This window comes from Pocillopora damicornis, chromosome 11, assembly GCF_964200805.1.
Source record: "Pocillopora damicornis chromosome 11, jaPocDami1.2, whole genome shotgun sequence".
NCBI lineage: Eukaryota > Metazoa > Cnidaria > Anthozoa > Scleractinia > Pocilloporidae > Pocillopora > Pocillopora damicornis.
Genome location: NC_142680.1, coordinates 21178247 through 21195212, shown reverse-complemented (window position 1 = coordinate 21195212; position 16966 = coordinate 21178247). Strand labels below are relative to the sequence as shown.

The 16966-nt window shown below is 38.6% G+C and overlaps 1 protein-coding gene across 1 annotated transcript; it reads right to left on the bottom strand.

Moving 5' to 3' along the window:
• Nucleotides 1-15012: 15012 nt before the first annotated feature.
• On the bottom strand, nucleotides 15013-16111 carry LOC149038183 (adrenocorticotropic hormone receptor-like). The gene has a single exon (XM_089187197.1). It carries the CDS (start codon nucleotides 16030-16032, stop codon nucleotides 15061-15063), a length of 972 nt encoding a protein of 323 aa, XP_089043323.1. The 5' UTR covers nucleotides 16033-16111; the 3' UTR covers nucleotides 15013-15060.
• Between the last annotated feature and the right edge of the window lie 855 nt (nucleotides 16112-16966).

Genomic DNA, 16966 nt, shown 5'->3' with positions numbered 1-16966 from the left:
GTCAATCCTTCCTTTAGAAAGAGTTCTTTCCCAGGGAATTTTCTTTTCAGTACAGCGACGGCAGTTTTAAAACTAATCAAACAAAAACATGTTTGTCGCAACCAGCTGTTGATTTTATTAGATAACAGTTTAATTTCAAATTAGCATTGAAAGAGAATTCCCTTGACAAACACAAATACGTAGGCTAAATTTTTTGTTTTACATTACGATATGAGACTCTTTATCACTTCTTTAATGGGTGAACTAAACATGTCGTTTTTAGGCCGATAATTAGATGGTATGCTATTGAAGCAACATCAACGTCAAGCGCTTTCTTTTAATTATAGGAAAACCAGTTGAAATAGTTTTATCGTAACACACAACATCGGTCTCAAACACATCTCTTAAACTACTCTTTGAAGTTTTATCTGATGTCATCATATTGCTAAGAGGAGAAAACATGAACGTAAAATATTTGCATATCTTTTCTTCGATTTTGACATCTTGTATTTTAGCATAGCGGCAAAAAACCTTATTTATGAAAACACATGGCTACGGTTACCTAGTCTTTCGCTAAATTGTTCTTAGAAAAAAAAGACTATCGACAACAGCTTACGCAACTATCCTGTTGAGCTACTTATTTGTCTTTATCCCATAACTTATCTAACGACTGCTCTCCAAATATAATCGTGACCTAATAAGTCTGTTTTGAAAGTCTGAAGAACTCGAGGAAAACCTAAGTCAGCAAAGTGCTTGTTGTTTGGAAGACACCTGCTTGCCACGACATATTCGCCTTGTTTACATAATTACGTTTCTTTCGACGATATACATATATTTAAATACCCGTTTTTAAAAACCTTTCAAATTTGGAAATATATATCAAATAAATATACCTTTTCTTTTCTCATCACAAAGAGACACTTTGTGATGAGAAAAGAAAATATATATATGTTATTTGCCGGCTGGGAGGTCCGTATGGTGAAAAACTGTGACCGAGGTCTTGAAAATACTGCCCGAGGCCGTAGGCCGAGGGCAGCATTTTCAAGACCGAGGTCACAGTTTTTCACCATACGGACCGACCCTTAGCCGGTAAATAACATATTTATTGTTTTTAAACTTGACGAAATTCTTTCCGAAAGAACCCGAATGATTTATGGCCGTAAATACGGCAAGATCTTCCATAAACTGAATTTTTGAGTGGGTAAATGGTAGTTAAAATAGAGGTGATGCAAATTTAAGAGAGATGCCTTAGCGAAACATTTTCATTTCCGTAACGATAAAGGTGATTTAAAAGGCTTCCAAACAAACTTTGAAACATTATTTTTACGAGTATCTGTCACAATATGATACCTGTCAATTAGAGAGCGCGCAAGAAAAAGAAAAGCGAAGGAACATTTGAAAACCAACAGAACTAGTATGGCAAGGACTGTCACGACAATGTTTTCTTCAAAATCAGTTAATGATCTAACGGAAAGTATTATTCACTCTCATCGACGATTCATTCATGTACGAAGATTTACCTCTGTTCATTAAGTAAACGGCGAGGAAATTAATTGTGAGTAAATTCAATCTTTTTATTTTGAAGTTGTGAGAGTTTGCTCGTTTGTTTGCTGTAATGGCGTGTTTAACTCTGATCTTTCCTTCACAAAAACTAAATTCGAACGGCACACTCCAACGAGACACAAGGGAATGTAATGCGGCCTTTTCTCAAAAAATTCCTTCAATTTCTGTTGTGCAATTTAAGGTACAAATGTCCAAATTGAACGGAATTGGAAAGACTCACCAGGAGCGTATATTTGTTGTAGAACTTAAATTAAAACTTCGCTCGCTCTTTCACTATGAACAAATTGCTCGAGAAAATTCAGATATGAAATGAATGAAAGTTCCATCGTTCAGTTTAACTGTAACCAAATACCTCACGTTCCAACTTTCTGGGTACTTTTTGGGAATGATTAAAATTAATTGCAGAAGGTTTTTAGGCCGCTTGTCAACCAACGTAATGACACTAATGTTTATACAAATTCATTCTGAAACCAATATTTTTCTGTCAACCAAAGTGATTTGATAGAGAGAAAAGAGAGGATTCATAAGTTATTTTTCGGCTTGAGGTAGTGACCGACGTGTTTGCTTAAAAATACTACCCAGCCGGAAAACGAGGTATATTTATGAAAAATGACAACGAAAGTTAGGATGTACTCGGCGACTCACAAAAGCGTTACCGTGGCCCGTGGGCAGAGATAGGAAAATACTGACCGGGTAAAGAACCAATCAGATTGCAAGATTCGTTACCGTGCCCTCTAAAAAAACAATAAATATATATATATATATATATATATATATAACTAACTGCAGACAGTACTGTTTCGGCCTTCTGGGCCTCATCAGTGCAGTGCTGATGCTAGGATGGAGGTAAGGCTATACAGCCACCCCAAGTGATCCCACACGTGTGGTATCATCTAAGCCATGCCAAAGTGCTCAAACTAGATAAACTAGTGAGCATGCATAATGCTAGCAGCAATGACTCATCCTAGTAGAGTGCTCAATTTGGACATGAAAGCAAAGCTTTGTATGCCAAAGAGCTATATCTAACTGCAGACAGTACTTTTTTTTTTTTTTTTTTTTTAAATAAAAGCCTGGAGACCAGGCAGTTTTATTACGTCAATGATATCTATTTACAATTCTAATTGATTAAAGTATTCGAATTAAATTATGAGTTATTTAGGTAATTACAGGTCTCAATTAACTAATGATATTTTCTCTTACAGGCGGCACGAACAGCGCACGGGCTATAACAGCCCGGAGTAAGCGCCCACCTGTAAGAGGTAACAAAGTTCTATTTAAAAGTTTTCTATTTACTATTTACAAAGAGATATTTCAGACCATGTGGGGCGCAAACAGCGCGCGGGCCTGTAGCCCGGAGTAAGCACCCCTCATGGGCGAGATTTAACAAATTTTATTATATACAAAGGTTCAGGGGGGAGCAAGAGAGGGGAAGAAGATGGGCTTACCAGCGTCGACCGAACAAAGTACGTTTTTAAAAGACCAAAAATTCCTTAAGGTATCAGTGTCGTTACTAAGAATTCTGAGTTGGACATCTTTCTTAATTAAGTCTATAATCGCGTTGGAGCTCAAAAGAGAACCTTCGAAGGTAGCTTTATTTCTGGCAAGCCAACACCAATATATGATGGTTGCCTTGAGAAAGTTAGATAAGGATATAGCGGTGGTAGATTTGTCTAGGGAAAAAGGGTAGTAGATAGATGTAGGGGAGATAGAGAAGGGGGAGTCGAGTAGAGCACGGAAAAGGGGGGAGAAGTGGTCCCAGACTTTCACAACTCTGGGACATTCCAAGAAGCAGTGTTCAATAGTTTCCGTTTTTCCGCAGATCGCGCATTTGTCATTATTGATGTATCCCCAAGACTTAAGGAGATATCTTACGCGGATCATTCTATGGATCAATAGCCAAATTAGATCGTTCTTCTTGTTTTCAATTAGCTTTAGGCGAGACTTGCGCCACACCCAGGCCCAACGATTGATGGGGCGGTCCATAGCAGACGCCCAAAAACCGGAGCACCGGGGTGCAACGCAGACGGGGTCAGGCAACAAAAGATATAAATTCTTACCGGTGAGTAAATCAGGTAAGGCACCAGTTTTCTGATGCAAGGTACGGAAATTATCTAGACAAAGGCGGTAGTAATTGGAAGGAAGGAAGGAAGAGGGAGCAGAATTGGTGGGAAAAGAAAAACGGGGATCTAGAATAGTTAGCTTATGTCCTAAAAAATATCGAGCTAGGTAATGCCATTTGGATGTGCCAAAGTCATCTCTTAAACTGGAAAAAACAGAAAGGCGCAGGCTAGCGCACTTAGCTTTAAAATTAACGACGTTGAGGCCCCCGGATGATGGGGGCGCACAACAGCGATCGCGACTAACATTTTCCATTTTTCCCCTCCAGATAAAAGGCCAAATGATCGACTTAAAGCTATCGTGCACCCAACGGGGTGGGGGGATGACTTTAGCAACGTGCCATAAACGGCTTGCGCCTAAAGTATTTACAATTAAGGTCCTACCGATAAAAGACAGGTCTCTTTGTTTCCAAAGATTTAGAACCGAACTTAGTTTGTCTAATTTGGCCCGCCAATTGTCGTCGTCGACATTGACGAGGCCGTTTGAGAAGTAAACACCAAGCACTCTCATTTTAGTGACCCATTTGAGGCCATAGGGAGATTCAATTCTAGTTCGCCATTTTCCTAACCACATTGCTTCAGATTTGGACGTGTTCAGTTTAGCGCCAGATCCTTGTTCAAATTTTGATACGACTCGGAGAAGTGAAGAAAGAGATCTTTCGGATTTTAAGATGCAAGTAGCATCGTCAGCGTACTGGGATATTTTATATTGAAGGCCCCCTGCTCCGGGGAGCAGGAAACCTTCAATATCTTTACAATTACGGATTTGCGTTGATAATACTTCTGAAACTAGCACATAAAGGAGAGGAGATAATGGGCATCCTTGTCTCACCCCTCTTCTTAAGTGGACAGGGGGGGACAGGGAGCCATTAACAATGATTCTAGAGAAGGCTTTAGAATAAAATAGTTCGACCCACCCACAAAAGGAGGGGCCGAAACCAAATTTACGCAATACTCTCATCATGAATTCGTGGTCAACTCGGTCAAAAGCTTTTTCTTGATCTAAGGAAATGAGAATACCCGGTTCATTAGTTTTGTCAATCATGTCGAGGGCATCACGAAGTAAGGCCAAATTTGAGAAGATAGTGCGGCCGACCACGCCGCACGTTTGGTCTGAATGCACGATGGAGTTCATGACTTTTTTCAATCGTTCAGTGATGATTTTAGATGCTAACTTGTAGTCAGTGTTTAACAAGGAAATTGGGCGCCAATTTTTTGCGAGGCGTCGATCATCTTTTTTGTGGATGAGTCGTAGGAGGCCCTCGTACTGGCTATCCGCGAGGGAGCCAGCAAGAAAGGCCTCGTTCAAAACAGAAAGGAGAGATTCGCTCAAATCGTTCCAAAAACACGAGTAAAATTCTGTTGGGAGACCATCAGAACCGGGTGACTTGCCGGTCTGAAGGCCTTCCAATGCAGTAAGTAATTCTTTATTAGAAAAAGGGCCTTCACATAGATTGCGCTCATAATCAGTCAGTGAAAATTCGAGGCCGTCAATTATTTCAGTTTGAATTCGCATATCAAGAGGATCTTGGGTGAATAAATTCTTGTAGAAATTGGTTAAAATTCTTTCAAGATCATTTTGAGAATTTCTGAGAACACCGTTCTCGTCAAAAAAAGATTCAAAACTATTCATGTCAGCTCGTTTTTTCTCCAGACGGAAGAAATAGCCTGTTGGTTTCTCACCTTCTTCGAACCATTGTGCTCGGGAGCGGACTTTAGCTCCTTCGGCTTCTTTCGAGATCAGAGAGGACAATTGGCTTTCCAAATCGCTAATTACACCTGGGTTATTTAAGCGATTAGAATGTAAAGCGTTTTTAGCATGGGTTAATTGCTTAGTAATTAGGATTCTTGTGGCATTTGCTGTTCTCTGTTTACGGATACAGTATGAAATACTTGTTTTGCGGATTTCAATTTTTAGAGCATCCCACCATTCGCGGAGGGAGGCGAATTCGGGGATTTTAAGCTTAAAGTTGTTAATCGATTTTGACATAATGTTTTTAAATTCTACATCTGAGAGTAAAGAGCTGTTGAACTTCCAAATTCCAGGACCGTGATTAGAAGGGTTAGTCGTTAGTTCAATTTTTACAAAGTCATGATCGGATAGGTCGTATACGCATGGAAGAATATTACATTTCGTTACTAGGGTTAAGCCTTTAGCGACGAGAAAGCGGTCAATTCTAGATGCCTGGGTATGGTCTTTATTAGACCAGGTGAAAGTTACTTTGCGCGGGTTGTTTTTGCGCCAAATGTCTGTAAGTGAGAAGTCAGCACAAAGGGATCGGAGAAGTTTTTGATCAGACAATAGGATGGCGGAACAATTTAATTTATCTAGGACATTGTCCACACAATTAAAGTCTCCCCCGATCACTAGGTCCCCTTGGGGGAGAAAGTAATTGTGCAGACAAGAGAAAAAACTTTTACGATCCGAAATAGTATTGGGAGAGTAAATGTTTACTAAATTTAGTTTAGAATTATAGTAGTCAATGAGTAAGCTCAATATTCTTCCTTCGGAATCGGTCAAAAAACGGATAATTTTGCCTGGAAAGTTTAGAGAAAAGAGGATGGCAACACCGGCAGACCTGCCAGTCCCGAAGGACCACAGACATTTGCCGCGCCAGAGTATTTCGAATTCCTCCGCTTGTTTTTTGCATGAGACATGTGTTTCTTGTAAAAGGATTATGTCACAGTTTGAATAATTTAATTCTTGAATAATTTTCCGACTTTTACTGGAGGACCCGAGTCCTCGCACATTTAGAGAAATTATTTTAAGCTTACTCATTGAATATAAATAAAAAATTAATATCTGTAGCGCCTTCTCCTAGGTTTAACTCTCTCCCATCCATCATCATCAGTTTCGGAGCCAGAGTAGTCACGGCGGGAAGATCTATCACGGTCATCGCGGCCGCGATAATAATCTCGATCGCTTCTATCTCTCTCTCTTCTGTCGTCTCTCCTCCCTCGCTCGTCTCTTCGTTCTCTTGGTCGTTCTCTTCTACCTTCGTCGCGTTGTTGTTCTCGTTGTTTCTCTTGATCTTGTTGTTTCTGTTGTTCTTGCTGTTCCTGCTTTTCTAGTAATTTCTGTTGTTCTTCTTGTTGTCGCTGTTGTTCTCTCTGTTGTTGTAGTTTTTTCTGCCTTTCTTCTCTTTCCTTGGCGCGCTGGGCTCGCTCTTGTTTCTTTTCCTTTTCAGTTTTAGGTGGCGTTGGCTCACTATCGACGTTCGCGCTGAAGAGCAGGAAGGGGCATTGAGGCATGGAATGGTTGTCCGCTAAACAAACGGAACATCTTGGCGAGTCTTTACATTCTTGAGCTCGATGCCCAGGGCATTCACAATTAAAACAACGGACTGCAGAGCAGTCTTTGGCCATGTGGTCAGTAGCTCCACAATTCCGGCAAGCTTTTGGCTGATTTGGGTACCATATTTTGATAGGTTCACCAGCTATGTTGATGTTGGCAGGGATAGTTCGATGTAGCGCCATTCGAGCCGTTCTTACTCCATTCTCGATATGTTGTGCAATTTTGTCGCGCCGAAATGAAAGGACACGACCGTAGTGGCTGAGTCGGCCAATCACGGCAGTGTCGGGTAGTTCAGCGGGGGCTTCATGGATCTTGACGAGGACCAAACGATTTTCGCAGTCGCCCTGGAACACTTTGAGACCGGCAATCACGACAAAAGGTGTTTCAAGAGCGGCTTCTTTAGCTGCACGGCTCTTAAAAGTCACGATCCAAGATCTATTGGACGCCTTTCTCTGGATTCCGGTGATAGCGTCAATATCGATTTCTGCCGCGTCAAAAGCTTCGAGAATTATTTGCGATGTGACGGTTGTATCAACGCTAAAATAAATAGAGCGATCCTTCGTGATTCTACTTTGACTAGGAGCATTCAAAAAAGGCACGGCCTGAAATTTCACACCCTTATTTTCCAGATTTTTTAGTACCTCAGGGATTTCGATTTCCACGTCTGCGCCCCAGGACTGTGAACCTTCTACCACGCTTGCGTCTACGACGTCTCCTGGATTCGCTGTCGAGTTATATGTAGTAAACTGGCTGATATTTTCACTTTCCTGGCTGTCCATGTTGACCAATTGCTGCAAAAGCAAGGAAAATAAACTTTTCATAAGCCTTTTAACCTTACCCAAGAGGCCGAGAAGCTTTCAGTACTGTTTCGGCCTTCTGGGCCTCATCAGTGCAGTGCTGATGCTAGGATGGAGGTAAGGCTATATAGCCACCTCAAGTGATCTCACACGTGTGGTATCATCTAAGCCATGCCAAAGTGCTCAAACTAGATAAACTAGCAACATTTTTTAAAATGGGAAGTATATTTATTGTTTTCTTTTTGGACGGGAAAATTGCTGATAGACAAACCAACAACTCATCCAATTCTTTAATACAGAGTAGGAGCGATTTTTTTTTAATCAAGAAAGCATTCAGCAGATCAGTTGTTGCCAAACATCGATGCAAGAGTTTGGAAGGGGGGTGAAGGGAAGATTCCTTGTGAAGGGCAACAAGGATAAGAAAATTTCCTGTAAACGCTGTGATGGAGAGGAGAATGTCAACCGCTAAGATGCATGAAAAATTCGGGGTGAAGGGAAGATTACTTGTGAAGGGCAACAAGGATGAGAGAATTACCGAAAAAACGCTGTGACGGAGAGGTGAACGTGGACTGCTGAAAAAGGAATTGGTTCTTATTGACGCCCACCTACCAAAGGGGCATGGCAGATCCTTAGCAAACACAAAAACGTCGGCTCCATCTTTGTTTGACGATATAGTAAGGAAACTCTCTTTTGTCAGTTTTTGAGCGACAGAATAAGCAGCTTATTTAGAAAAACTGTCATTTATTTTGGGATGATGATTTATGGAAGAGATATTCCCTGTATGCTGATAGATTAAGAATTCCAAAAAGCTTAGTCCACTATATTCTGTTTTCGTTTCCTGTTTTTTGTCATGATTGCAAGAAAAATAGTTCGTTAGGACAGTAATTGTACAATGACGATCACTAAAACCTTATTTCCTACATAGCAATCATGTAAAAACTTCCTCACTAATTTTTACACCTTTAAAATACGTCAGATGATCGTCTGCTGTGTCAAAAAAGCCTTTTTTGTGTCTAACTTGTCATCTACATCACGTATGAAATGAGAATATGAGGCAACTATTTCAAGAGATCTTTAAGATTATTTTTTTCATGTTGCAACAAACAATCACGCTTAATTTAGCGGGATTGTTAGCCTGCGAGAAGGCACTCACTATTAAGGCTTCAGTACGAGTTACTTCGCCTTGAATCATTCTCAGCCTCAGCAAGCTGAAAATAAAGAAGGGTTAAGCTAAGGTTGTCAAATCCATGACAAACAGTCCAGTAATTTGAATGCGTGTAACAATTCAAAATTAATGCATGGCTACGGATGCAAACTTTATTTAGGACATTTGAATGTAACCGTGTAATTAATAACGTTTTGTGACGCTTTTACCTCCGTTTCGTCTCCGAGAAAATTTGAGACGAAACAAAAGAAAAGCAAGAAATTACGTGTTCAAACAATTTTTCCGTTTCTTTTACACCCTTTAATTGTTCTCCTTCTTCCGCCAAACACTTTTAAGTGATTGTTCTGGAAAAATTTTGAGACAAAGTTCACCTAAAGTTTTCTTTGCCAATGTCTTGTCCGAGTGAAGAGAATAAAAATATTCTGGTATCTAGCAAGGTTTCATGTATACAGAAGTGACTGAATTCTTCATGTCGTAATTCCCCTGAGCGACTGGTCATTCTCCTTCGGTAACTAGAGTTATATGGCTATGCTTAAGTGAAAATGATAATCTATTGACCGTAAAGGAAAATGAAGGAATGGATACTTATAAACTATCAACACTTGATAAAAATATAGAACAATTTTTTTTGCCGAATATGAAGTGAATATTATTCAATAATTCCCGAGACGAAGTCGAGTTAAAAACTACACCTTGTTAAACCTACATTGACAGCATTTATTATTTATGAACCTGAGATCACTCTTGGTTGCGTCTTTCAAGCTCTCCAAACATCCTGCGTGCATCGTATATTAATGACCGCTCACTTAAGCACGAAGCAATTGTTAAAAATATCCTGTTAAAGATTATGAGAAATTAGTTAACCACCACAGACACGCAGCCTCGTTTTAAGTTGGAAAAAATGTCGTTTTTGCAAAATAATTACTCTATAAATTCAACATTTTATACCGGCTTCAAATCAGTCATTTCATTTACCAATGGAGGATTAGCTGGCAGAAAAACCAGACAAAAGATTTAATCGCTAAAGGATGCGTCAATCCCTCCTTTAACAAAAGTTATTTCTTGGGGAATTTTCTATCTGATCCTCTAAGATAATTCATTACCTTGACAATTAGACAAGAACATGTTCGTCACAACCAGCTGTTGATTTTAGTGGATAACGTTTCAGTTTAATTTCAAATTAGCAGTGAAAGGGAATTCCCTTGACAAACACAAAGCCGTGGGCTATATTTTTTTGTTTTACAATACGATATGTGACTACTAAGTCTTAAAAGATCTATTTTATCACTTCTTTAATGGGTGAAATAAACATGTCGTTTTTAGGGCGATAATTAGATGGTATGATATTGAAGCAAAGTCTGAGCTTATACAAAAGCTTTGAAAACGACTCAATAAAAAAACATTTGTGAAACTTAGGGACAGAAGTTAATCGCCCAGAAATAGAGGAAATAAAATCCGTAAAACTCAGAGACAACCTAAAGATACACCAGCGACAAACTGGACATATGGTGACCTCGATACAAACGATGCGAAACTCGTTTTTCGCCGTGGCCAATATAATTTCAGAACATCGATCTGTAAAAAAATTCTCTAATAAACAGAGATGGTCAATTTTATTTCATATACTTTCGTAACCTTCAGTTAAATATACCAGTACCGAAAATTTCTTCACATAAGCTTTACGGATATTTTCTAATGACAAAACGAATTCAAGGCTAAAACTGGACCGCTTCTTTTGGCAATATGGCGTCAACATCAACGTCAGGCGCTTTTTTTTAATTATAGGAAAACTATTTGAGATAGTTTTATCGTAACACACAAATCGGCCTCAAGTACATCTCTTAAACTACTCTTCTAAGTTTTATCTGATACCTTCATATGACTAAGAGGAGAAAACATGAAAGTAAAATGTTTGCATATCTTTTCTTCGATTATGACATCTTGTATTATAACCCAAAGGAACCATATTTTTTTAAAAACACATAGTTAGTATTAGCTAATCTGTCGTTAAATTGTTCTCAGAGATACAAAGACTATCGACAACAGCCTTCGCAACTAGTCTATTGAGCCACTTATTTGTTTAGATCCAATAACTTATCTGACGACTTCTCTCCAAAAATAATCGTGACTTAATGATTCTGCTTTAAAAGTCTGAAAAACTCAAGGAAAACCTAACTCAGGAAAGTGCTTCTTTAATTGTCTGCTTCACGGCTTGTCTCACTTCACTAATCTTCCAGCAATAAAGAAACGGGTTTACCGTCGAGTTAAAGTAAAGTTAAATAACTGCTACTTTCCGTGTGATGACTAAGAGTAATGAATATTTTTAGTATGAGCGGTCACAATTGTCATTGTGTATATTGGTGCATAACAAAAAACTAATGCTAACTGCACCCACAGTGCACTGTATACTACCTTTCTAAATCGCGCCATGTTCAGTGCATTTGCATCTCCCACTTGTGCTTGATGATATCTGCGAGTGCGAAAAATCTTTGCTTACGATGCGAGAGATATTACCAGGAAAAATGATATAACAAGGCGGGCATACAAAAAGATTATACGGCGATAAAAAATTCCACAGAAAGAGGCTTGAATCATTATCAAGTACGGAAAGCTAAAAATGCAAAAGCTCAAGCTGACGATGTCAATTGTACTGGGAGAAAAATTGAATTCGCGACAATCAACGAATGTACTACGTAGACAACACTACCATTCAAAATTAGTGTGCGGCCACACATACAAACTTGTTTTAAAATATTTGAAATTAACTGTGTATCTAATTGCGCTTCGTAGCTTTTTTTCTCTCCCTTTCGTATCCGACTAGAACTAAAAACAAAATCAAGTTATCACGCCAGCAAAAAATTTTCTGCAATTTCCCCTTTTACTTTCAAATGTTTTCCTTCTCCTTTCGCCAGCAGACCCTTGATACAATTTATTTGCGTCTAATGTCTTGTTCACAATACGACGAAAAAATACTTCCGTATCAAGTAAGCTTTGATGTAAAAGGAAAATTATTCAATTTTTGTTCTTACGATTCTCTTGAACAATTAAAAATTCTCCTTTGGTGATGACAATTAGTTTCCAATAATGAAGTAAACAAGATAATTTATTAATCGAGATGGAAAATGAAGGGATGGGTCGTCAAAGCTTATCAACGGTTGATGAAAAGTTTACAATTGTTCTAGGAGAGGCTTCGTCTTCACCAACTCTGACACATATTTCAAACTCTCTAACATTGCCTCGTGCTTAATATCGCACACTGAGGAATGAATAAGTTGTTAAGAAGACACCTGCTTGCTACGACAGATTCGGACTTGTATTAGGCCTCGTTTACGTGCCGGATTATGTTTCTTTCGACGTTCTACATACAGCTATTTCAATTTACGTTGTCGAATCAAAGCCTCAAGCCTACAAGACAAGACCGAAGGGGAATATGGGATCTTAATGAATAATTATCAGCAAAATTAACAATGCCTCGTCCATACAGCGAAGATCTCCGATGGCGAGCCATTTGGATGAAAGAAATTTTGGGGTTTCAAGTGGATGAGGTTGTCGGTAATCGGTCTTGTCCCGTACCCTTGAAGCTTTGATCCGACAACGTAAATTGAAATAGCTGTATATGTAAATACCCGCAGTAGAATAAGTTTAATTTAAATTCAAATTAGCGTTAAAAGTTAATTCCCTTAACAAACACAAAGACGTCGGGTATATTTTTGTTTGACGATATAATAAGGAAACTCTCTTTTGTCAGTTTGTGAGAGACATAAAAAGCAGCCTGTTTAGATGTAATGTAATTGTTTTGGATGATGATTAATTGGAGAAATAATCCCTGTATGGTGGTAGATTATACATTTCAAAAAGCTTGGTCGACTTTATTCTGTATTCATTTCTTCTTTCTTTCATGATTGCGACGAGAAACATATTTCGTTAAAACAGCAATTGTACAACGACGATCACTGAAACCCTATTTCCTGTATGAATTTTCTAAAAACTTCCTCATTAATCTTTACTTGTTTGAAATACGTTAGAAGATCGTCTGTTGTGTCAAAAAAGCCTTTTTTGTGTCTAACTTGTCATGTACATCATGTGTGAAATAGGAATAAGAGGCAAATATTTAGAGACATCTCTAAGATTATTTTTTCTGTTGCAACAAACAATCCCGCTTTACTTAGCCTGCCATGAGGCAATCACTATTAAGGTTTCAATATGAGGTACTTCGCCCATCAATACGTTTAAGGCCTTAAGAAACACGACTCGTGGGCGAAGGAACGCAGTCAGGCAGTGCTAATAATGGGAACCTGGAACCATCGAAGGCCGATGTTTATGCGACCTAGTTTCATTGATAGGGTGTCAATCAAATGTCCATATCATTTGTGTAAGGTTGAGCCCTAAATCATTATCAGCCTCAGCAAGCTGAAAATAAAGAAGGTTTAAGCTAAGGGTGTCAAATCCATGACAGACAGTCCAGCAATTTAAATGCATATAGCGATTCAAAATTAATGTAAGGCCACAGATGCAAACTTAATTTAGGATATATGAATTTAACTGGGTAATTAATAACATTTTGTGGCTCCTTTATCTCCGTTTCGTCTCCGACAAAACAAGAAACGTGAATATGAAAACAATCTTCACAGTAATGAACACTTCTTGAGCAGTAGCGAAAGAAGGGCCTAAAACGAATTTAGGCCTATACGGGATATGAACCAATAACCGTTGCGATATCGATGCAGTGCTCTACCAACTGAGCTAACAAGCTGTGAGTTCGATATTAGCCCGTGAAGTGATGAATAAATGACTGTGAATACTTGAAAATCATACATGTGAACTGCAGACAAAGACTAGCTCCCTGAAAAACCAGACGAAAGATTTAATCGCTAATAGATGCGTCAATCCCTCCTTTAACACGAGTTCTTCCCAGGGAATTTTCTTTCTGGTCCTCTTTAATAATTCAGCACAGCGAAGGAAGTATGAAAATTAATTAAACAAGAACATTTTCCTTTGTCGCAAGCAGCTGTTGATTTCCGTAAATAACATTTCAGTTTAATTTCAAATTAGCACCGAGTGTGAATTCCCTTGGCAAACACAAAGACATGGACTATATTTTTTTGTTTTACAATATGATATGGGATTCCTAAGTCTTAAAAGATCTATTTTATCACTTCTTTAATGGGCGAAACAAACATATCGTTTTTTTAGGGCGATAATAAGATGGTATGATATTGAAGCAAATTCTAAGCTCATACAAAAGCTTTGAAAACAACCCAATAAAAAACGTTTGAGGAACTTAAGGACAGCAGTAAATCACTCGGAAATAGAGAAAAAAAATCCGTAAAACTCAGAGACAAGCTAAAGATATACCAGCGACAAACTGAACATATGATGACCTCTATACAAATGGCTTAGGGTTAGAGTTAGCTAAAGATATACCAGCGACAAACTGAACATATGATGACCTCTATACAAATGATGTGAAAGTTGTTTTTCGCCGTGGGCAATATAATTTCAGAACATCGATCGATCTGTAAAAGTAAAAAAAGAAAATCTGTCACAATCAGTGATGGTCAATTTTATTTCATATAGTTTAGTAACCTTCAGTTGAATATACAGGTAACAAAAACTTCTTCACATAAGGTTTACGGATAATTTTCTGATCACAAAACAAACAAATTCAAGACTTAAACTGGACTGTCTCTTTTGGCACTATGGCGTCAAAATCGACGTCAAGCACTTTCTGTTAATTATCGGGAAACTACTTGGAATAGTTTTATCGTAACACACAACACCGGCCTCAAACACATCTCTTAAACTCCTCTTCGAAGTTTTATCTGATACCTTCATATTACTAAGAGGAGAAAACATTAAAGCAAAACTGAATGTTTGCATACATTTTCTTCGATTATGACACCTTGTATTTTAGCATAGCGGCAAAAAACCTTATTTTTGAAAACACATGGCTAGGGTTACCTAATAATCTGTCGTTAAATTGTTCTCGGAGATACGAAGACCATCGAAAACAGCCTGCGCAACTATCCTATCGAGCCTATAATTTTTTTTATCCAATAACTTATTTAACAACTGCGCTCTAAAATAATCGTGACTTAATGAGTCTGCTTTGAAAGTCCGAAGAACAACTCGAAGACTCCTAACTCAGCAAAGTGCTTCTCTAATTGTCTGCTTCACTGCTTGTTTCACTTCACTAATCTTCCAGCAGTATAGGAACGGGTTTAAGGTCGAGTTAAAGTAAAGTAAAGTAACTGCTACTTTCTGTGTGACCACTGAGAGTAATGAATATTTTTTAGTAAGAGCGATCACAATATTCACTGTCCATATTGGTGCATAACAAACAACTAATGCTAACTGCACCCACAGTGCACTGTCTACTGCCTTTCTGAATCGCGCCATGTTCAGTGTATTTGTTTGGCTCGCCGGCTGTTTATCTCGCACTTGCGCTTGATGATATCTGAGAAAAAAAATCTTTGCGTACGATGCGAGTGATATTACCAGGCAAAATGATGTAACCAAGGAGCTGTACAGAAAGATTATAGGGTGATGAAAAAATCCACTTAAAGAGGCGACAAGGTTAAAAACCCAGAAGGTAGTTAAAATAATATACGTGCGCTTCAAAGTTACAATTTGTTTGTATCTCAGTCCCAACATCAGGGCGAGAAGTCTGTCCACACTTATGGCCGTCATCGTCATCAGAGTCACTAAAAGCAATACATAGCCTGTGGTTTCGGTTGCGTCAAATGCGTAGCGACAAAGGATCCAGTTTTCTTGAAACACGGACACCCAATAGAGAGCATATAGAGGCTGGGGAACAAGCCCAACCAACAAATCAGTGGTTGCCAGACAACGATACAGGAGTTTGGACGGCGGATGTAGGGAAGATTCTTTGGAAAGTGCAACGAGGATGAGAGAATTCCCAGCAAATGCCGTAATGGAGAGGAAAATGTCAACCGCTACGAAGAAAATCGATAGTTGTTGTTGAAGCCCACCCACCAAAGAGGGAGAGCATTGCAGTTCTTGAAATGATTTCGTGTGACTTCCACCGCTACTGAAATTTGTTGTGGACATAATTCTGTCTTCGGCGTTTCCCTTGCTTCCTAAAAATAATCGCATAAAAAATTTTCTGTTGGGTCAAAAAAATTATTTTTCCCGAGAACCTTTGGGTGCCTCTGTTATGAAATAGCAATTAAAGGCAAGTATAGAAACATCTGTTATTTCAATGTTTTTATAGTGCGGCAGAGAGTCGCTCTTTATCAGAATTAAATTCCATTGGAATGGATGCTAATCAACGGTCCATATCTTTTGCGTTATGTTAAGACTTTAATTATTTTCAGTGATGGAAAGCTAAAACTGCAAAAGCCCAAGCTGGCGATGTCAATTGTTGTAGGAGAAAAATTGAATTCGTGACAATCACCGAATGTACTACGTAGACTACAAAACTATTTAAAATTAATGTACAGCCACACATACAAACTTGTTTCAAAACATTTGAAATTAAATGTTTATCTAATTGCGACATCTTTAAGATAATTTTTTTTTCATGTTGCAACATCCAATCCGCTTTATTTAGCCTGCGAGAAGGCACTCACTATAAAGGCTTCAATGCGAGTTACTTCACCCGTGAATAAGTTTGAGGCTTTGAGTAACACGACTTGGGGGCGAAGGAACGCCGTGCCGCAGTGCTGATAATGGAACCTGAAACCATCGAAGGCCGATGTTTATACAACCTTGTTTTATTAATATAGGCTGTCAATCAAATTTCAATATCATTTGTGTAAGGTTGAGCCTTGAATCGTTATCAGCCTCAGCAAGCTGAAAATAAAAGTTTATGCTAAGGATGTCAAACCTATGACAATCAGTCCAGTAATTTGAATTTGTACAACGATTCAAAATTAATGCATGGCAACAGATGATTTATTTAGGACATTCGAATGGAACTGTGTAATTAGTAACGTTTTGTGGCTCTTTTACCTTCATTTCGTCTCCGACAAAAGAAGAAACAAAACAAAAAAAAAGGAAGAAATTACGTGTTCAAACAATTTTTCGC

What these genes read in the sequence shown, in the direction of transcription:
- LOC149038183 (XM_089187197.1), bottom strand. Translation starts at nt 16,032, where the DNA reads ATGCGATTATTTTTAGGAAGCAAGGGAAACGCCGAAGACAGAATTATG.